The sequence below is a fragment of the Xiphias gladius genome, chromosome 7 (genome assembly GCF_016859285.1).
Source record: "Xiphias gladius isolate SHS-SW01 ecotype Sanya breed wild chromosome 7, ASM1685928v1, whole genome shotgun sequence".
In the NCBI taxonomy this organism is placed as follows: domain Eukaryota; kingdom Metazoa; phylum Chordata; class Actinopteri; order Istiophoriformes; family Xiphiidae; genus Xiphias; species Xiphias gladius.
Window position 1 is genome coordinate 5,002,371 of NC_053406.1, and position 22,288 is coordinate 5,024,658.

The 22,288-nt window shown below is 40.0% G+C and overlaps 1 protein-coding gene across 1 annotated transcript in view; it reads right to left on the reverse strand.

Annotated features, from left to right (window-relative positions):
* Positions 1-22,087, reverse strand: part of LOC120791856 (eukaryotic translation initiation factor 4 gamma 1-like) — a 41,191-nt gene extending 19,104 nt beyond the window's left edge. Inside the window, exons 1-9 of the mRNA XM_040130632.1 lie at positions 22,064-22,087; positions 13,126-13,178; positions 12,697-12,818; positions 12,018-12,104; positions 10,965-10,997; positions 10,146-10,166; positions 9,435-9,629; positions 8,869-8,971; positions 2,222-2,361 (exon numbers count right to left, since the gene is read on the reverse strand). Of these exons, the coding sequence (XP_039986566.1) occupies positions 2,222-2,361; positions 8,869-8,971; positions 9,435-9,629; positions 10,146-10,166; positions 10,965-10,997; positions 12,018-12,104; positions 12,697-12,771 (654 nt within the window). The 5' untranslated portion in view covers positions 12,772-12,818; positions 13,126-13,178; positions 22,064-22,087. The remainder of the gene's footprint in view (positions 1-2,221; positions 2,362-8,868; positions 8,972-9,434; positions 9,630-10,145; positions 10,167-10,964; positions 10,998-12,017; positions 12,105-12,696; positions 12,819-13,125; positions 13,179-22,063) is intronic.
* Between the last annotated feature and the right edge of the window lie 201 nt (positions 22,088-22,288).

The following is a 22,288-nucleotide window of genomic DNA, read 5'->3' on the forward strand; positions in this document are numbered from 1 at the left end:
TGTGCCCAAACTTTTTCATGCCAATGTAAGTTCCAGCCTCCATAAAGTAAAACAAACTTCACTCAGTCAGGCCAAAAATTAACCACAAACCCACGCAAAATGTGGCAAAAGCTCCAAACTAGCCAAAACCAGTTTCAAGACACACTGACACAGTTGATGAGCAGAGCAATGAAGGAAAAACAGCAAACCTGTTCACATAGGGCTGGTTTGTGCCTCTCGAGAGACTCAGTTATATATATGAAAATAAAAAATATTATAAAACAAAACTGTGTTTTACAAGGTGACCAAGGATATATGTCACTTTGGCTGCAATCTTTGGTTAATCAAAATATGTTGCATCTTGTGAAACAGGTTGAAAAACAGCTTTATTGTTCTAACTGGATAGAAGAGCCTCTGAAGAATCAGGAAATGTCTGAGAAAACCTGTGGCTTATATTTGTGACTCGCATGTAACCATCAGCACAGAGGTCTCAGATGTAAAATCGATGATTACATGAGAGGCACAAACTGGGGCTTCAGTTCACAGAGAGCTACCACATACCAGGCAAGGGCCATCTTAGAGAGCAAAGGAAACACTAGACATACTGTAGAACTGGGGAATATGTCGTACGGCAGTTTAGTCTTACAGAACACCAAGTTAAGGTCGAGTTCACCACCATCTATTTCAATCAGTAAACTGAACTCTATGTGCAGACTCAAGAATGACTCTAGAATCATCTTCAGAGAGACTGCAGCGCAACAAGTCAGGCTGTCTTATCTCAATACGAACAAGTCATTGGGTTCCTGTGGGAAAAAATAGCATTACCTCTTAATATTACTGCAAGGGAGTTTATAAATGAAAGACATTTATACTGAAAAGGGTAAATCCAAAACATTAATTTTCCGCATTCCCCATTTCCATTTCTGTCTACAGTGACTAATGTAAAGTTACAGCATTCATTAAAAATGAACCATGTATACTGATTGGTAACTTGGATACATGTTATGTATAATGAGTCCTGAAATTGCATTACTGTGACATCCATTTTAACTAAATAACTAACTCAAAACCTAGTGCCTACATTCCCAGTGATGCAACTCAAAAATGTCTCAAACTATCAACACTGGAGCTCTTGATGGGATGTTTACTCCAAAAATATCATCTCACATCTGGGTTCAACACACCAGCTTGGATCTTGACAAAGCAATCTTAAAAGATAATTCCGAAACTAAGATATTTTTGAGTAGCAGTATAAAGTATAATATTTTGTCAATTCCTACACACTGGCATTTTGGTTGGAACAGTCAGTGTTCAGCATATGATTAGTTAACTAATTACACATTGTGCCAAACTAACAAAAACAACAGAAGTAGGCAAATTTATATTGTTTAAAGCTCTAATTAAGTTTTTAAAATTGCCAAGGAATTTACGAAAAACAGCTTGTAGAGCGTAATACCAACAGGATCTCAGGATATTTTAATAGATTCACTGGCTAACAAAGCTTGCTGGTGGCCTCTCTTTCTGTTATTCTGTTCTGCATAATTCAACAGGCATAATGTAAACTAGAGATACAAACTTTGTTTTGACTGACACAAGGGTGAGGAGTCAAGATGTGTGTGACTGATATATTAAGTCTATTGCATGGTCACATGATCAGGAAACAGATAAGGCTGTTGCATTATCACAAAATCAAGTATATAGCAGTCACAAAACCTTTTCCCATCATTCAAGAGCCAAAAATATTATTTTGCTTTTACTCTGCCACCTTTCTAAGATGTATATGCAGATGACCATATAGGTAGGTCAAAAATTATCAGAGGAACCTTGAGTTTATCTCACAGTAGCTGTTTGGGGCTGGGATTTTCTCAGGGTAGAAAACACAGATAGGATGTATTCACATGGAATTGATATTAAAGACTAGTGGACGTTTAAGTACCTGACCTACTCCAATAAACAGAAGCTGTCCAAACAGAACTGGTAACATTTTTCATTTTAGGTGAACTGTTCTTTTAAGTCTGTGCTGCTTTCCTTTTAACATTTCCACCATGTTTAACAATATAAAAATTCTATTCTAGGTTCATTAATGGTTCATTCTACTAATAAAATGTTATTACTTGGAATGAGGCGACTGTAAGTGAAAAGTAGATAACATGGAGATCCTGAACCGCATATGTGTTTTCAAAGCTATATGTGCTGGTTTAAGGGGTGTACCACCGTTTCTCTTGTGGAATACTGACTGTACCTGTTTGCGTTCCCGTTTGGTGGGGATGTGTTGGGGAGGCTGAGGTGGTGGTTGCTGCTGTTGAGGGGCAGGGTTCATAATGACAGGTGCTGCCTGCACCGAAGGGGTGAACTGAGGCTGGGCGGGGTAGTAGGCCCCTGCTGTGGATCAGATAGAGAGAAGAATGTAAACCAACACACACTGACTTAATCCTATACCCTTAACTTGGCACAAACACATAGGACAACACATACGCTGTGTTTACACAATAAGCCTACATCACTACTGTTCTGAAAGTCATGTTAGGCTAATTTGAGGCAGTTAGACAAGCCATACCTAAAATGTAAATGTTCGATTTCTTGATGATTTGCAGCACAACAGCTGCAGTTTTATGTCCACTGCAGAGTTATAATGTCATGACAGTGAGATGATAGCCCTTTTTAAGTACTTAAGTCTTTTCACTGCCAGCTGAGGATGTGTTGAGGTTGTATTTACAGTTTAGGCCTCCATCTAATGCTCTTGTAAACAATAGTTTACAATCCATGTAAACACGCCTCAATTAAACTCCAATTCCTAGATCAAAAAATAAACAATATTTAAGTTTGGGCTTTAGAGTCTTGACATTATTCCTGTGAAAAGTGTATAGACAACTGAAAAGGGGAAAGCTTGGAAAACTTGAATTTTTAAAAACCCTATTACAGCAGCATTTCAGGGTAGCTGTGACAACTATTTTCCAAAAGTGGACAGGGTAATCTCAAGGAATGAAGACTGTTGAATAATGTGATTATATGCCAGGTCAAAAAGGTTCGCGTGAACCATGCCAGTATATTCTTTACTTGTATATTGTTAACAGTTTGAAATGTGTTGTTTTTAAATGGTTGGTCATACAGCCAGACTGTTCCAGCAAAACAAGGCCTTACACTAGGCCCACAACTGAAAAGCTGCTTTATGATCATGTCCACTATTAACTTGCTGACTATTTTCCCATTTTATCAACAAATTGTGTAAAACTGCTCATTTTATCCACCCGACAGTCCTAAACCCAAAGGTAATCAGTTTACTACCATTTATGACACAGAAAATCATCAATCCCTGGAAACAGCAAGTTCTTGGAATTTTTGACTGAAAAATTAATGAAACAACTTAATATTTTTCTGAAAATTGACTGATCAATTCAGCTCTGCACTTTTTTCAATTTTGCAGCGCATGTTTATATGCAGTTTAAGTAACAGGTGACTGAAATCAACTATCAGATGACTGTAATTAAGCATTTTTCTAAAAATACCTTAAACTGCAATTGCTTCATTTCCACCAGGCCCTTTTCTATGTGTTGCTCTAAATATTACTGCAGTGAAATAATACATCTTAAAATTACCTGCTACAATCAACTTTACTTCAGTAACGATTATTCTAGCACAAATTGGAAATACACTTGAACAGACACTGTTGCCTCAAAATAAAATCTTTGTTTGTAATTGTTTTTCCACTGGCTTTGCTCTTCTGACATCTCAAAATCTCCCTTCATGCTGTATATCTGAACTGACCAGCAGACATGGCACCTGGAAAGCACCACAGGTAGGCCTTCAGACCATGACACAGCAGTCTCTCCCTCTGCCCAGCCGTGTATTGGTGGTGTCTTATTTCTTAAGGATATCGATATTTATCACATTCACACATTTATCAAGACAGCTACTGCCAACAAGAACAAAACAAAAAAATATCACAAGTTCAAAACACTTCTATTAGCCTACCCCAGTCAATAATGTCCACAAGACATCCAACCATTCAGTGATATTACCTGGCCTTGTAGCTGACCTCAGTTAGTTCAAAACCAGTTGTAGCCCACTTTCAAAGGACTGGGATAATAAAATCCTTGGACTGAAGAGGCCTCTTTCAGACTGGCAGTAGCTAGCTCCTGCTCTGCCTCTCTCCCCCTCTGCATGCATTTCAGTCTAACTCACATTACTGAGTCTGCATTGTTGACCAGGAGCAGCACAGCCTAAATATAGTCAAAAACCTACACTGGCTGGGGGAAGAGAGCATGCAAGAGGGAAAGGGAGGGAAGACAGGCAGAGAGAGGACAGAGAGAGGTAGAAGGGGAGAACACATGAAACCAGAAAGCCAAAAGGCAGAATGAGACTTTTCTTGGACAGCGTCCTGATACTGTAAATAAGAGACTTGAGATATGGCTCACAAAGTGCAGGAAATTGAGAGAGCAATGGGAGTAAGGGGCTGCAAAGAGACACACTGTCTACATGAAACCTACCCTCAGAGTCCTGCTGCTCTTGAGACCCACGATTCCCCATGCTGAATGCCTGCTGAAGGCAAAACTGCGTGTAGATAGAAAAGGGAGAGGGGGTTTCTCAAACCCCCTCTCTGACTCCTTCCTGTCCTCTCTACAGGTGCCCTGTCAGAATGACTTCTTTTAATGCGCCGCCCTCCCTCTTCCAGCGTGTCTCCATTTTGCTCCTCCCTTTGACCTTCCTGATTCCTTCCTGCCTCTCACTTTTTTCTTTTCTTTTTTCTTCTCTTTCTTTTTTTACTTTCTCTCTCCCTCCCTCCCTGTCCCCCTCCCGAGTGTACTGGCAGGAAAGCTAAACTGTTCAGTTGTGTCATCCAGAGTTGCTCTGATTTGGCTGACGACTCCTCTACCTCTCCGCTCCGGACAAGCGATCTTATCCATGCTGATAAGGACTTGACAGCCTACTACTAAGTGGGTGGGCTGTAAGTATGTGGGATGAGTTAAGTAAATCACTAAACTTCGGGGGAGGGAGACTTAAAAATAGTCCCCATATTCCGTCAGCACTACGTATGTGATTACGTGACTGCTAGAAAAGGACTCGGTGGTAAAAGAGACTGCACCACTTAGAGGGCTGGGGGGGATTAAGGAATGATATTCTGGGATAGTCACTCTCCTGTTACCAAAATTTAATGACGGGCATTGTCAGTCCTGAAGGCAGAAAGATTCATAATGTCCAGATATACAATATATGTATATACAGTGTACATCGGTACACTTTCTTGCCTCTGTAACATACCCTGTGCCTCTGTACAAAGCAAATAGTGGTCAAGCCTACCAGAGACCAGAGTTTGAGCGCCATGTCTCATTGTCACATGACCACTGCAGATTGACCAATGTGACACACACCCCCCAACATAAACACATTGGGCATTATGTTCTGTATAGTCAAACAAATAAACAGCACAGATAGCCACATAGCTCTCCCCTACCTCCAAAGGCCTGCTGTTGTGAAGAGAATAATTTACGTGGACCATGAATAGAAAGCCACTAAATTACTGTATTTCCTCAAATAGTGACCTGTGTCCAGCTGCAGAAGGTAACAGACCCTTATTTAAAGCAGGCTTGTATTAGCGGAAGGCCTTGATTTCTAATTCCCTCTGTTTGATAAGTATAATTGGTCATATTTTAGTATTAAGCCTCCTTTTGATCCGCTCCTGTTAGCCCTGTTGAAGTTACTGCATTACGCTGTTAATACAAACTCAACACTTTCTCTAATCGTTTCAAGTTAAAAGCCCTCCGGTGTTTCTGTGGACAGAAACCCTTAATTTCTTAACAGGGCTTTTATTGTGAAACCTTGTATGCTGCACGTTACTACAAACTACAGTTGGCTGAGACACATACATACAACCATGTTGACTGGATTATACTTTAGATGAGTAGTCCAGAACAACAAATTGTTGAAAATAGTATTATTATATTGTTGAATTCATCAAATTAAAGCGGTAGAAATCTATATTATGCTTAACTGGCATGCACTTTATATGACAGGCACCAGGAGTTTATCCATTCTTGTTTTTCCCTAGCTAGTATTTGGGTGCCGGCCTTTATTTGTTCGTGTCAACCACCGCCTCTGCCATTATTGGACACCTGGGTTTTAATTGACTACCGGTTTTTATTTGAGGAAACACAGTAACACTAAACCTGGCAGAGCCACACCAATAAACATCACAGACATAAGAGACATCCTCTGCAACCTGGTGTGCCGTTATAAGGAAAAGCCAGGACGTATTTCAGAGGTGAACATTTTTTGTTTGTGAAGTCTGCCTGATTTCAGTAGACAGGCTTAAAACAGAAACAAAAAGTAAAAAGAAGTGTTGCCATGATATTTAAACTGAAATGGGTTTTCAGTAGCTCCTAACAAGTTGTATCAAAATATTAAAATGACACTAAGGATGTATTTGCAACTTAGTGGTTCCACTTTATCTAAACTCTACAGCAGTTAATTATCTCCAATCGTTTGGGAAAATAAAAATTATGCTTTTTAAACTCAGGTGAGCACTGTACAACTGCCTCTGAACATGGGATTCTGAGGTGCATGATTGATGAGAAGAGAATACAGGTCAGCAATAGATTGTCGGCTGCAACAGGAGAGGGTTCAGGGTTCTGTTATCTGAAATTTATTAAATGCACTGTGTCCTCTAAAACTAGTGTCTATTCATATCCTCACAATTTCAAACATCATTAAACATTAAACATGAGGCTGCTTCCTCAGCCTTATTAACATAATAAAAAAAAATCAATATAATAATAGGAAAACAGGAGGGACAAGATTAATGAAAAATGACCAGTAAAAATGCGGAAAGAGACATTTCTAATGTTATTGATTGCTGGAGGGAAAGGGCTAATGTCATTCCAGTGTGAAAACACCTATGAGAGATGTTAACATCATGCAACAGATGAAATGGATGCAATTGCTAATCAGATCAAGTTTCTTATGGAAATACAAGAAACTGCATTAAGCTACACAAAGTAACTATTTGAGAATAACTCAGACTAAGAAGTCTGGTTAGACACTCTCAAAGTGCTTCTAAATGCAGATAAGGTGAAATTTAACATCGCAATTCACTGTTACATTGTGACTGCTAGCAACAATTAACAAACTTCTTTAAGAGAATAGCTGATTTGAAAAGCTTTATAAACTGATCTTGGTTCAATTGGGAGCTACTTTCTAAACTGAGAAAGTTGAATGAAAGCCAGTTACACCCCTATGTATAATTCAACATATTGTTTTACTGCTGCATTTCACTGGACCAACTACCTTAGAACGATAAACAGCTATCTGAAAGCACTGGACAGAGGTTTGAATATGGCAATAATTGAGTCTGTATTCAACAAAATGTAGAACTACCATGCTCATCATACAGTGCACATACTGTATAGTGAATTGCAAAGAGCATGAAATGGATAGCCTTGTGTAGAATGAAAAAAAATGGAAGAATTGTGTTTTTACAGTCCTGTATTCAGGCCTGTGCATTCTATTGCTGATGAGCTACAGTTCAAACAAAGACAACACATAGTTCAGATGCCTGCTGGTGGGGGGTCAGCAAGTTTGTTTTCAGGGCATCATCAGTTCCTGTGGTGTACTGACACTCAGCCACCTCTAGAGGGTGTGACAACCCATGGGATCAGCAACAAATGTCTGTAGATGTCAAGCAATGCAAGTTTATGACAACAGAATATGACGGGAATGAATAAACACAAAGTTAAAATCTGAAATACCCATATGTTTTCATTACTAATGATAGCCACATTTTTTGAGTGTATTATGGACACAATCTGAAATGCTACATACAGATGTTATTTAAGCTAACATGCTTTATTTTTCACTCAGTCTGCTTCGACTATGAAAGTAAGCAACTTCCAACATTTTCCAGAATGCAGCCACTCCCATCACTAAAAAAACAATATGTCCAATAGCTGCATTTCATTATGGTCATATGGTCTATGTCGGCTGACAGAAAGTAATCCCTGTGTGGTTGCTGACTGTCACTGCACAACTGACAGTCCAGAAAGATATCGCTTCTCTTTGGTTCTGAGGAACTTCACCCCAACCTTGTTTTTAAAAAAAATAAAAAGAAAAAAAAAATCATTCTGCTACTTTATCTTCCTTAAAGTAGAACAGCTCTGTGTTTGCATGTTTGGATGCAGATTCTCCGTAGGTACAACGAGTTTAATTTCTGCCTCTAAACCTGCTGATCTCTTATGTCTTGTTTCATACTAACCAGAAGTGTCCCAAGCAACAAGATGTGTTGAAAGCACTGGCGAGGCTTTTGGGTTGCCTTGGGCAACACTAATTAATAGCAACATCATAAGTCTGTGATTTATGAAAGGGAGAGGGAGTTCTTTTCTGTAAACACTGATATGAAAAGACAAACAAAACGAACAGGAAGACTTCCAAAGAAAAGCTTAGGTGTATGTCAAAATAGGGCAGCAGATTTCCAAAGCACCTGAGAATGTCACAAATAACCTGAAAAACATGAGGACTACAGAGACTACGGAAAATGCAGCCGAGCCCTGAAATGATAACGGAAAACCTGCTGAAATGAACAACTGCACTGGTTGGGGAAATATATGAGTCATCAGTAACCACTACTGATAATCTTGGTAGATTCTTTTACATTTAGCTATCTTTGTTAGCTTGCCATGCCATCTGCCCTCTTTATAAACATTTTGATACTTTATATTAAGCTGTGTTATGCTATTTATTTAAAGTTGGGGACATGGTAATATCAGTTTAGTAATTGTTTGGCTCTCTTACTGACTGCGTTTGGACATTCTTGGACTTGTACCTGTGTCAGTGTAAAAGCCCTGTTAAGTCTCTCAGTATGTTAGTGGCTCAGGTGAGGCCCCAGGTAGAGCCTCTTACCATAAGTACCATATTCAGCGGGGCTGGTGCCTGGGTAGAAGCCTGGGGTGCCTGCTGGGACTGGGTATTGCTGGGGTGTGGCCACGTAGGTAGCTGACCGGTACTAAGGAAACAAACAGAAGGGATCGTGGAAGGTAAGACAGGAAGTGATGAACAAGGTAAGGGAGTAGAGACAAACAAAATCATTAGATACAGCGACAAAAGCTGTATAAAAAGAAGTGTAAAACGGACACGCAGAACAAGTACAAGTACAAAATACTTTCCCCTCTCTTCAACATAAAGGGCTCGGGCCTTTTGAAGGTACTTGACAATGTATACAGAATTTATTCCGACAAGGAGAGGGCAATAAAAGCTACACATTCAGACAGGCAGAAGAAAAAAAAATTTTTTCTCTCTTCATCAATTTGGAAAGGGGTTTTCAGTTCTAACATAAACACAGACCATCGAAAATTATCCATGAATTGGTGCTGTGCCATGTCAGCTCAGTTATTCACACCATCTGGTTTTGTGTATAAAGAAAATCTGGCAGTGCCACTAGCTGAAAACATCCCAGTTTGTCCCCCTACCTGTCCCTGTATGAAGTAGGTGGGCCCCTGTGGTGAGCTGGGGAAGGACAACTGTTGCCCAGGGATCATCATCATTTGGGAACCAGGGCCCGGCTGGTAGACATGGGTGGGCGTCACAGGGCGAGGGGCACTGCTGGGAGGGACACCTCGAGGCCCGCTGCCCGGTGGCAGACTGGCCCTGTTGGTGTAGTACGGCTAGATAGCAGGCAGGTGAGCAAAACCGAGGAGGGAGATGACAGAGAAGTGACAAAAGACAAAGGAGATGTGAAAGGAAAATGTGGGAAGAAGAATGGGACGGAAATAAGAAGTAAAGAGAGAGACAAATGAGGGAATTATTAGCCTTTCTGAAACCTCTGACATAAAAAATATCCCCCATGCCCTCATATGATTTTATCTCTTGGACCAAGTGGAGCTAGCTTGTCCAGCCTAACAGCAGGGCTCATAGTTTGTCCATGAATCTGTGGCTAGAGTCCAACTGGAAACATATTGGCCCTGCCTGCCAGAAGAGATAAAGCAGCTAATGCTGGTTCATTCAGAACCTCCTCATTGACATTCTGCTGCTGGCCTGGGAGCTAACCGCCGTAGCCAGCAAAATGACACCAAGCCAACAAAGCACAACACTGTCAAATATTAGTCACACACATATGCACTCCTCAAGAGGATGAGGAAAAAAAGAAAGAAAAAACTGGAAATAAGGGGAAATTGAGTTACCTGTAGTGACCTGAAGCTTCCCTTCAGCAGCGCAAACACACATCACACACAGAGACACATCAAATGGAGGCAATGAGAGGGTGGGAAGAGAAGGATTGAGAAAAAGAGAGCACCACAATCAGTTAGAGAAAGCCCAGGAAATGTCCATTCTGAGCCAAGCAGCGAATTAACAAGCAGCATGCAGAGAACAGGCAGAACAGTGAATCCCAATAAACTAGGTCTAGTTGCTCTTGAACAAGATCCAGATTACAGCTCAACAACTCTAAGTGGAAGATGGGCATTAATCACCTAGATGTTTTCAGGTATACCGTTACACAGGATGTTCTTATACTCATATTTATATTTAGCTACACTTACTATGATTTCAGTGCTTAAATGCATTCCCACACCTACTGTCTGTGAAATATTAAATGAAAATAGAAGTGACATTGCTTTTAATATTTATTACTGGTAATTAATATTCTCTGCCATCAAGCCAATTTTATATTCTTGGGGACTTTCCCAATTTTTGGTACGTCATTTAATTAAATAAATACATTTCTTTTTTTTCCTAATGAGCTACACTAAGACTCTTGCATGCTTTAGAAGCCAACATTACTCTTGTAAGTTTCCCATAATTTAATGTATCAATATTTCCTAAAAGCAACAACCTTATCACATTATTAACATCAAGGTAATCAGTCAAAAAATATTGTGGTATTTGATTTTGTCATGTCCTTGAGTCAAAGCACACCCCAGAACCCGTCAATCTCCCCCGGTGCAGAACAGGAGACCCACCCACCCAACCCGTCTCATGTTAGTCGGTTGTGCTGTTAGTACCTGTTGGTGTATAGGCCGGGGCCCTGGGGCAAACTAGAGGAGGAGAGGCAGACAGGACAGAGGTTAAAGACAAAAGCACAAGATCCATGCTTCACTCTCCAGTGACACCCTCCTTCCAGTTCTGCATCTTTAGAACTGCAATTAAAGGCCAATATAAAACTCATTCAGACAGTCTGACAACAGTAGAAAGCTGCTTTCTGACAGTCATTCAGTAAGGGTCTGCCCACTTTCTGTAGTGACTACTTCTGCTTGATTTGTTTTGATTTGTTTTGCCCAATTCATTTACAATATAACAATGTTATTTCAAGAATTATCAGAACAGTAAAAATTACATATTTAACATGATCCATACAGTACACTTCACCTGAAATTATACATAACTAGGAATAAGACTGTAAACAAAACATTTAAAACAAATTATTATTTTTTCATTTGTTGAGCTATAATAAATTACAACAAATGCCGTTGGAGCCACTTGCGTTTCCTCCAGACATTTAGCAGCATTAAGGAGTAAAAGAGAGAAAAGACTTTAAATCATGTAGATAAGGCCGGTGTGAACATGTAGGACACTAAGCTGTTATACTTTGTGAGGCAGAGTACAAAACACCGACTGGTCCTGAAGGATAAAATGGTGCCAAACCAGTGAGAAGTAGGCAAACAGACATGCAGGCATTCTATAAAAATTCACACATAGATTCAGGAGACTTTACACTGTATTTTCCAGAGTGAGCAGCAAAAATGCCAAACTTGCACACAAGGACATTAGCAGCATGAAAAAAAGACCCTGACAAACTCTATCCCAGCCTTTTATCCAGATTGGTTTGTCTCTGTCACACCTCTGACAAAAAATGAAGGTCAAGAATTAAGAAAACAAAACTTAGATATACAACGCACCACTGAAATTAACTCAGTAACTTGTGTGGAAGGGGAGGAACTCCAGCATTGGAAAGGTGCAGTTTAGCTGACTGATTTAATAACTTTACAACTACGTTCTCTGGTATGTGCTAGAAGTAGTGATGTGCTGCGTAGAGGGTGAGCGGTGGGCAGGCCTACCTGTCGGGGCTGTGGTGTTGGGTTCATTTGTGGAGGCGGTGGGGTGGCAAACACAACAGAAGGGGGCTGCCCAGGGGGGAATGAGGGCTGCAAGAGACAGGAAGTGATGTCAACAGCAGAAGAGTGGGACACAGGAGGAATAGGGAGCAAGTAGAATAAAAAGTAGAAAATTGGTAAAAGATACTGAGGCCACTATTTGTGGTTAGGTTACTTTTTGCTTTTTTCATAGTACCAGCATGTTTTCATATTTAAGTTAAGGGAGAGCAGACTAAGGGCATAAAGTGAGTTCATTGGAATACACACTGTGCCTTAAGTAGGAAGGGGGAAAACTTTCTGAATTTATTATACTCTTGGTTTAAAGAACCCGATGGGTTAACAACCACAAGCTTTTGTGGATTTGATAATAATGAAGACAGTGCAAGCTACACTGGAGCCTGGCAATGTTACTTCTGACAATTGCTATGGAATACAATGAATGTGTTGTAGCACTATCTCAGACATGGTTGAAAGTCGGCTTGCAGCTGCTGGAGCGATTCTCCACCAGAGAAAATGCACTGTTGTGTGATCTGCTTTTCATTATGTGCACAAAAATTCCCTTTTTCTGTGAGAAATAAAGTGGGATGGAGCAACACGTCCCTAAAAGAGCCGACACAGATAATGAAGTAGCAGGGATCATTACCTGTGACAGGCCAGGGGAGGGGGCAGGGTGGGGGTTGGACGGGGGTCCCGTTATAGGCTGTGGTGCTTTATTCATTTCATGGAGTTCTGCATGGGGAGGCGGATGTGGACCTGTGTACAGTTCTGTAGAGAGAGAATGTGGGGTTTAATGGTTCATTGGTTATAAAAATTACCGGCCATCTCAGAAGTTATTGTCACATTCAGCATCACAGTGATGAGGCCTAATGGGCGACCATGTAATACAATGAGTAGCAGAAAGCATAGAGTTGAATGAGGTACATTTTCTTTTTAGAGAATGTGTAGAGACTTACTTGAATATGAGTTTGAAAACAAAATTACCAAAATATCTCCACTTCCACCTCCTTAAACAGGAGGGTAAACCCAAAGGTGATATTTCCTGTTGATAGTCACAGCTCATCTGTATACTTACATTTATGAATCCTTTTAGGTCCTAAGTCTGGTTATACTGAGGAACAGTTTTTCCTGCAAGACAGAAAGAAGGAGAAACCTTGTTACCGAAAAGCTTGTATTGGCTAATAGCACATTTCAAATAACCGGATTTGTTTGTTTTTTTTTTTTTTTTTTTTACTTAAGAGGTTACTATGTGGCATACCCAACAGACACAGATAACGGATGTTTCTGATGATACACGTGCCAAATTTTACATTCCAACATGTTATGATGATGAGATCATCTTAAGGGCAGATAAAATATCATACGTACATTTCTGGTTGCAGAAGGGATTTTAACTGGAGTTGTACCGATGGTACAGTATACAACAAAACTAAGTGACCCCTGATCAGTATATTAAAATGTTGCAAATCCTGTCCATGTAATAGTTTTGCTTTTAGCAAAACCCCAAGAAGAATAAAACCAATTAATTTGAAAAACAGGAAGGTGACTAATTAAACTATAATGAAAGTTCCATGTTTAAGAACCAACTGCAACAAAAGTCAGTACAGCCTTCATTAGTCAGATTCCATTCTTTTTATTTTTTAAATATTTTTTGCCTTTATTTTCGCTGACAGATTCGATCCTCCTGGGCATGAATGATGGATGACACCAGTCTTGCACAAATCTGTGGATAGATGTTCTGTCAGTCTTCATAGATGTTTCTTTTCAGCTGCTCTTCGCTAGAGCAGTTTTGTTGCTTCACCTTTTGCTTTAAAGTCCTCCAAAGGGTCTATTGGATTCAAGTCAGGGGACAGACTTGGCCAGGTAACAGTTTTCACTTTTTTCTTCTTTACAAACTCTTGTGTGATTGTTGCAGTGTGATTGGGATCATTATCATGTTGGAATATTTCTCCCCTGCCAGTCTTCTCAAGACTGGGAGTCGTCATTTCATTCAGTATTTGAGTATAAAACTTGCATTCATTGTACCATCTATAAATGGCATCTCCCCTACACCTTTTGCACTCATGCAGCCCCACATCAGGACACTCCCACCTCCATGTTTCGTGGTCAGCACTGTGCAGTCACTATGGTATTCCCAGCCAGGTCTAGACCGAACGTGCTGGACCCCATCTGATCCAAACAAATTTATTTTGGTTTCATCTGACAAAAAGAATGTGCTTCAGTTCATGTTCTTTGGCAAAGTTTAATGTTGCAGTAATGTGCTGTTTTGTTAGCAATGGTTTTCTTCTCAGACGCAGTGTATTGATCGTTGACTTCATGCAATATCCTTCACACTTTCTGATCAGCCACAGAAAAACCAGTCTCCACAGATAATCCATGTGCCAAGGCAGAAGCTCTTACCCGTCTGTTTTTCAATACAAGGTTGCGTAAATAGCAAACTGTGTGTGGCGTCATTTTTCGAGGACGTCCACTGTGCCTTCTGTTATTGGTAGTTATTGGCTTTTCCTGTACCTCCTATCTACTGTTGCAACTGTGTTTCATCTTATGTTCAGTCGCCTACTGGTGCTCTTGTACCCTCTGCCATGTCTATGAAGTCTCACAATCTGATTTCCTACTTGTTCAGGCAATTCCTTACCATGTAAAGTTATGTTGCATTACAAACAACCCAGGCCAAAATTGTGAAAGCGCCGGTGGTCACAGGTTATTTTATCACCTAGTTCATTCAATTAGCCTTAATTCAAATTCACAAGTGTAATCAATTTTGATGCATTGAGGTTGTACTTTGAGGACCATATATTCAATGTGGTCTATCAAACCTGTTTGTTTTTAGTTATACAATTTATCAAATACTCTACACTTCAACTCAAAAAGTAATTTTAACTGTTGTAAGATGGTGGTCCATTTGTATGGAATTATTTACTTAACAGGGTTAATCCAGGTGAGTATTGTTAACCAGCACAACGAGAGCAATGTGCCTCATTATGTAGATTTACGACTTTAGGCACTATTTTAAAAAATTAAAAGCATACCTTTTTAGTCATGAAAATTACATCTGCAGCTCACATTATAACAGTGAATTTAGCCAACAGGATATGGTTCTCTTAACAACTTTTTTTTTTTTTTAAAAACAATCAGGACAGTGTAATGGCAGGAATACTGAAGGTTCTATCCAAATGGTAAGCCTCAACACTTTTTAGTTCTACCTTTATACCCAGAAAAATCCATGTTAAAATACAAGGTGTCTGTTAAGAATGGATCTTAATTATTGATGGACCAGGCAGACATTATTTGAGGCTGTAATAAATATCTGCAAAGAGAGGGGAAAACTAAACACCATCTCAAAACAGAAGTTAAATGAACAAACAGCATATGCATATTAAAGTCACACTAGCCTCTATAGCAAAATCACTTCCTTGATTATAAACTGTATTATACAGTATTTAACATAATATTTTTAAAACATTTTAATCATTCACTTTAATCCTGATTTACTGTTAATGTAATATAACTCAAAATGTCTTTTTTTCAGGACTAAACACTGCACGGCACGGCAAAATTACCTACTGTTAATTATCAAAACAAATTTTCACAACAAGTTACCAATAATCTGAATTTTTTGCATGCTCACTCATTTACAAAAATACTTGACGTTACTTGCTACAACTTGAAGTGAGTTTTGTTTACTGTCTGAAAAAGAAGCATCACAACTTAATGTTGGATATTTGGAGGAGAAAGACATTTAATGTTTAACTTTGATGAGAGGTGAGAAGGGGGCAACTGCATTTCCATAACTGAAAAAAGAGAAAGGGAATACTGGCATGTCAGGAAAATAAAGAAAATGGACAAAGAAATGCATTCATGTAGGGATGCATCTTAAACCACTTAAACCTTAAATAGCTGCAAACCACTTAAATTTCTCAATCACAAGTCCAGTGGATATTTCAAAGTGACTTGCCATCAAAGTTTTCTTATTCAATCCAATCACATTTACAAAAAAATCCATGTACGAAATCCACTGCATGACAGTATCCGTAACATTACAAAAGGTTTTATGTCACATATTAAGTCACACTACACACTAAAATTTCCTGCTTGATAACAAAAATGTAAGCTCTGCATTATTTATTTCCGTCACCATTTTGGATGGCACTTTGTTGCTAAAGAACAATTTACTCCTTTTTCATCTAGGTGGAAGTTTCCATACTGAGAAAACAGTTTTTTTAAGTTTGGAAATGTTGCCAGCAGCTTAGATTCAGTACAGATCTGATACCAGTGCTCTTTTATGCATCTGTAGTTTAAAATCTTTTTATCTCACCGAGTTAAACTGATTGCATTCATTTTCAATATGTAAGGTAACATGAGGCTGAAACTGCACATCAGTTACCTAAAGCAGAGACATTCATTCAACACTATTTTAGGCTGCTAGTGAAAATATGAATTATATCATAGGTGTGTAGCAGATTTACAGTTTTGCACTGTTACAAATTTTAGGGTAACATTGACTAAGAAACTCTGTTTAATGTTGGGCATGTCTAGCCAATAAACAATCCATTTAGTGAGGCAACTATTATCAATACTAATCCAATGTATCGGTTCAATTCATCTAACCATAGTTGAGTTGTTTTCAACTTTAGTTCAAACCTCCTAGAATAATTAAGATTTGTATCCACTGGCATAATTTCCTTGAATATTTTTGCACTACCTCTGAATTTTGCTTTGCATTCAGTCTGAAAACACCTTGACACATACAGTATATATAAGAAATGAACCCTAAATAATGCAGTTTTGTCAGAATAACTCAAACTACTTAGAGCATTTTTTTACACAATATTGCCACCCCACTGACACTGATAGCTGCAACCTACATTATTACTCCCACTGACACACACATACACCCCCATTCCCTCACACACACACACACACACACACACACACACACACACACACACACACACACACACACACACAAACACAAACACACACACGCACACACTAACACAGAAGCAGCAGTGTAAAAAGCCTGAGTCATGATGAATCAGGGTTTTTTTTCTTTTTCCAAAGAAGAGGAAATTGCGATGGAGAAATTGTTATAATCACCACTGTTACCATGACTATATCCACAAACAAGCAAAAAGAGACAAAAAGACAATGGATTTCAACTGAGTGAGGGTTGCCATACAGCCAGATGAAATCTGTGGCTTAGAAAAACACTGAGTAACATCAATAGTAGGCTCATCCCCAGTATACTGGAGCCCTGGAGCTTAGAAAATGGCAGCAATATAAGCTATGGTGTATATTAAAGTATGTGTAAAATTTAAATTCTGTGCATCGCATGTGTAACTTTAGCTTTTAAATCTTGCTTATGAAAAAATCCAAGATTGGTTTAAAAAAAAAAAAAGGGCAGCACTTCAAAGGCTCATTCACAGACAGAAAGATTGTCAGACTGTGAGCAGGGCTGGCTGGGAGATGAAAATGCTGAGTAAACAATCTCAGGGCTAAAACAGGGTCTCAGGCCAACAACCTACACTGCCTCACAGGTTTTACTCCTCTCACTGGTGAACACAGAACTTAAAAACCTTAGGCATTTGTGGAAATGCTTTACCTTGAGGTAGTGAGACGTGGTCTGATTCTTAAACAGCTACAGTATCGGTGTCACACACCGACAACACCACACTTGCTAGTCAAAAGAATTTATGAAAATGAGTAATGAGTACAAATTTTGGGTACAGTCTGCAGCACCGAAGAACTAGAGAAGAGGGGTACCCCAGTGGCTCTCATTTTTGCAAGAATCTGTTTTTTAGGGGTGTTATGTGAGCTAATGCAAGGTACCCCCACCCCAGAACTAATCACACACAGTCCAGTCATTCGAGCAGGTCTGACATGCGGCACCATGGAGATCCAGCCACCACCACCACTGCTGGTGAAACATGCTCATTCAACTGTTGCATAAGCCTCTGCATGCGCCCCCATGACCCGCTAAGGAGTAGAGGGGGAGAACATTTTGTCAAAGAAGTTGGCTATCATGTCGCATACAGTGTAGAGGGTGTAGCCACTGTGAGTTTACCACTGTCTGGACCCACATGATCTAGACTCCCTGTACCCAACGCAACTTTCTTGTTAAATAAAGTGCTTGCTGCTTTTCCCAATACTACCAATGCTGAGAACAAAGCAAACTTTACTGCCCGGTGACGTCAGTAAAAAAAATACATAAATGAGTCACTGGCTTTGTGAGTTCATGGCCTACTGAAGCTTTCAAGATACTTTAAGAATGCCTTAATATACAATGCACACACTGATTCCTCAGCTTTTGCTAAAGCTATAGCCCCTTAATTATGCTTTCAGTAAATCCTCTGTTGTATTCAGTTCACTTGTCTGCAGGCTGATATGGCAATCTGTACCTGCCACAGAGCCAAGGGGTTGGCTTTGGTAGTAACACAGTGACACCCAAAGCTCCAGTGGTGGAAGGCTTCAAGTGACTCAGCTGTATCACTTTAACTGTGAAACCTTAGCTTAAATTTGGCCCGCAGAAAAAAGGAAGCAGCATGCCTGTTATGTAAAAAAGAAGAGCATTTTTGGTCAACCCTTTGTTGGCAGGACCAACACATTTAGAACAAATTAGGCCTGTATTCAAGTCCACTGACCTAAAGAGAAGGGTGTCAAAGTTATGTATGCTAGCTAATAGTTTTCTGCAGTACCACGCTTCTTAAAGGAGTATTCTGCTGATTTAATATTGCACTAGAAAACAATAGAATGATCAAAATCGAAGCAGCAGAGCCTAAGATATTCTTGTCCATTGTCTGGGTTAAGCTCCAAAGACACTGGATACTACATTGCCCATGATGCAACCAAAATAAGGCCTGATTGGAATGGAGAGCTAACGCGAGGCCCAGTCCCAAATTTCTGATGATGACATTTAAGACACGGAATCAGCAGGTGATCTCATGTTGAAAAAGGCAAAGACCTACTCTTTCCGCTCACGCAGTTTATATGTCTGAGATATGGGAAAGAAAGGAATGCCAGTTATATACTGCTCTCGGTGTGGCCCAAAATTTACTGGGAAAACTAAGTTTGCTGATTGGATCGCAAACTTTAAATAGGAAACAATCACAATAACAGAATGCATAAAGTATGCAGGAACAGGTGCACTGATGGAATTACAGCGCTTCTGCCAAAAGTACTGGTGTCTATGTTTAACGATTTTTTTCTCTTAAAGCAGTAGGCCTATTTCACTTAGTGACTTTTTCCTTTAAAATAAAAAAGCATATTGTTATTTCTGTAAATTTTCTATTTATTACTAAAGCATTTATCAGCAATACAGTTAAGATGGAAAAAATATGAAAGTGGTGCTCCTAAATTCTGTTCTGGTGCGTTAGAAAAATTTCAGTAGGGAGCACTAGTGCTACTAGTGACTTGTACTCCCCTCATGACAACTAATCTTCATATGTAAAATTGGTGGAATGCTCCTTAAACACAAAGTTATAGCAGCTTAAAACTAAACAGCACTGTGTAAAACAGCATAGATTTAACAGAACAAACACAATCTTTACAATACTGCTCTCTGCTACTAACACTGGTCAATACTTGAAACAAAACTGGTTTTCCACGAACACATTTCCAACCATTAAGTGTCAGTGAAAAGCAAATGTGGCTTGATTCGGACATTTCAAGCTGAGAAGGATGAACAGGCAGTCATTTGCCAAAACCCACTCATGCCCAGACTCTAGACTTTCAATTTTCATAACAGGCAGTTCAGTAGTGTCTTTAGGCAAACTGTGACAGCCTGATTTTGACACATCATATTCGTCCAGCTGGTGCACTTCTGCTATTAGCTTCATTCATTCCCTCTGACTAAAGCTTGTCTAAGATCACTGCATAATATTGGACTGATGAGTGGCAAACAAAGATTCTGTAGACAGACAAAGACATGGGACAAACATCTGCCCATGTTAATTATATGTTGTCCGTGTGCAATGCATAGGAAACAGCATCCATTTTGGACCCACATTCTCAGCTAAGGTCACATGTCTGCAGTCCTCAACACCTGCCTCGTGTCTGCTGCAGAGAGCAGGGTGAAGTGATCATTAAAAAGGCTAAAACATGAACATATCAGCGATGCCACACTCTAAACAAACAATCTGGCACTATGTCAGTGTCGGACGACAACTATGACGTTCAAACCAAGCTAGGTATCCAGTGGTAAGCCACCGGTATTTCGTCTACTAAAACTGTGGGACACTTCTGCTCTGGCACAGGGGCGTGTCTGACAGTGTACTCTCACGCACACGGCGTGTGACAAAGACAGCTATTTGCATGGCGTTACAATAAACACAGGTTTTGACACAACACGTACAAATAAGAGTGCGGAGACGTGCTGCTTTATGTTGTGCTGTTAGCCGTGCTGCTAACTTTCCTAGGCCCAATCTGGATTTACCACGTGGTTTCTCCTGCTATTGGCGCGATGCACATCACAGCTGCCGGCTTCATGCCAGCCACACCTCATCCGATATCGGCCATGACAACCGTCTATTTCATGTAGAACATAAACATACAAAATAATAATAATAATAATAATAAAAACAACGGTTCAAGGAGTCACCGGCGAGGGCAGACGTGACGGCAGCCGTTTCGATGAATGGGAATACTAACCTAGATAACTGTCAAGCTAAGGAGGTGGCTACTGATTGTTAGCTCGTATATTCGTATTCAGTAGCTCAATATGCTACTCACATTCAGTCGCTAACTGTGCTTGACAGCCTTAGCTATCTAAGTATACATGTAAACAAAGCTGCGGCGCTGTCAAACGGTGTCGTGACAAAGATGAGTACTGTAACCAGCCAGACTGAGTCAGCCGCCTCGGTTTAATTTCGCAGCCAAACATCTCGCCCAGTTTAAAAGCAACATCGCCACTGCGACAGCCTACGTTTACAGTGGTGTATGACAAGGGATGCTGTTTGTTGGGAGATGCTGATGGGAAACCCCATAATTACCAAGTTCTCTTGTAGCATAACTCCCATTGCAACTAACCTGAAGGCACAGCGACCCGTCGCCTCACTCAGCAAGACCCTAATGAAGGTGCCACATGCTTCAAGGTTCAAAACAACTGCCCTGTCAATTCAGTCTCCAGTCACCCTGTTTATCATCCACCGCCAGTTCCTCATAAATCCTTTGTGCATGTTAAAAACTAACACTAGATATCTGACAGCATGTACTGTTTTGTATACACTGTTTTGTACATATTTTTGGTTGTCTGGGTGAGTAGGGGAGTTAGGATCTTTGAACCACCTTTCCATACTTAACCGCCTATCGAAAATGGTTTCGGATTGTTGGCACCAACTTTACATCGTCATCACATGGTTTCAGGTATCAAGTTATCGGTATGCATGTTATTTACAATCACAACCGTCAACAGACATCTCTTTACACATGAACCCACGCTGGGAAATATGAGTATATAAGCTCCGACACTTACTGCTAGGAGAGTGGTACCAGGGCAAAACACGGGTTCGACTCAACCAGAGTGATTTCACCTATTGCTACCTATATAGCCTACTCTGTAGCTAGTTAGCAAATAGTTGGATGGCTAGTAGCATAAATTACGCTAACCGGTGAAAACAACAACATTGCGATGCGACAGTCTATTTGTCGCTTGTCATATATAGCACACACAAACACACAATATAGCTTGTTTCTAAACACAATAGTAAGGGCTCATTTTCGCTGCCTGTCGTAATGTTAACTTGCTAGCTGAACTAGCTAAAGTGAAGAAAGAACACCCACGTCGTCTTAGCATAGAATGCTAGCAACGAGCTAGCTAGCTAATCCCTGAAAACACAGCAGGGACACCAGTCATCAGAAACCACTGAAGAAAGTCACCCCAGATAGGTATATCTCAGGATTAAAGGTGAAACGTAAAATTGAATGTCCTTATATATGCTCTGTGTGAAAGCGACTTGACACTCATCTGGAAAATTAGGCATTTTAATAAAGAATATAGCTTAGGACCGTGGCGTTACCTTTCTCTCCTTGAGTCCGCAGAGCCGGACGGACGGAAAATCTTCCCGGAAGCCGGTAGCAAGGTAATTCCGGCAAAATCCCATCACGTGAAACTTTTCCAGTAATCGTGTCCTCGGCTGGAAATATCTTTATTGTCATATCTTTATAGTGTTTGCATGTGACCAACATGTTTGGAGACGTTTTGATATTTTAGTATTACTCAAAACATTTAAACTGTGTTTTCA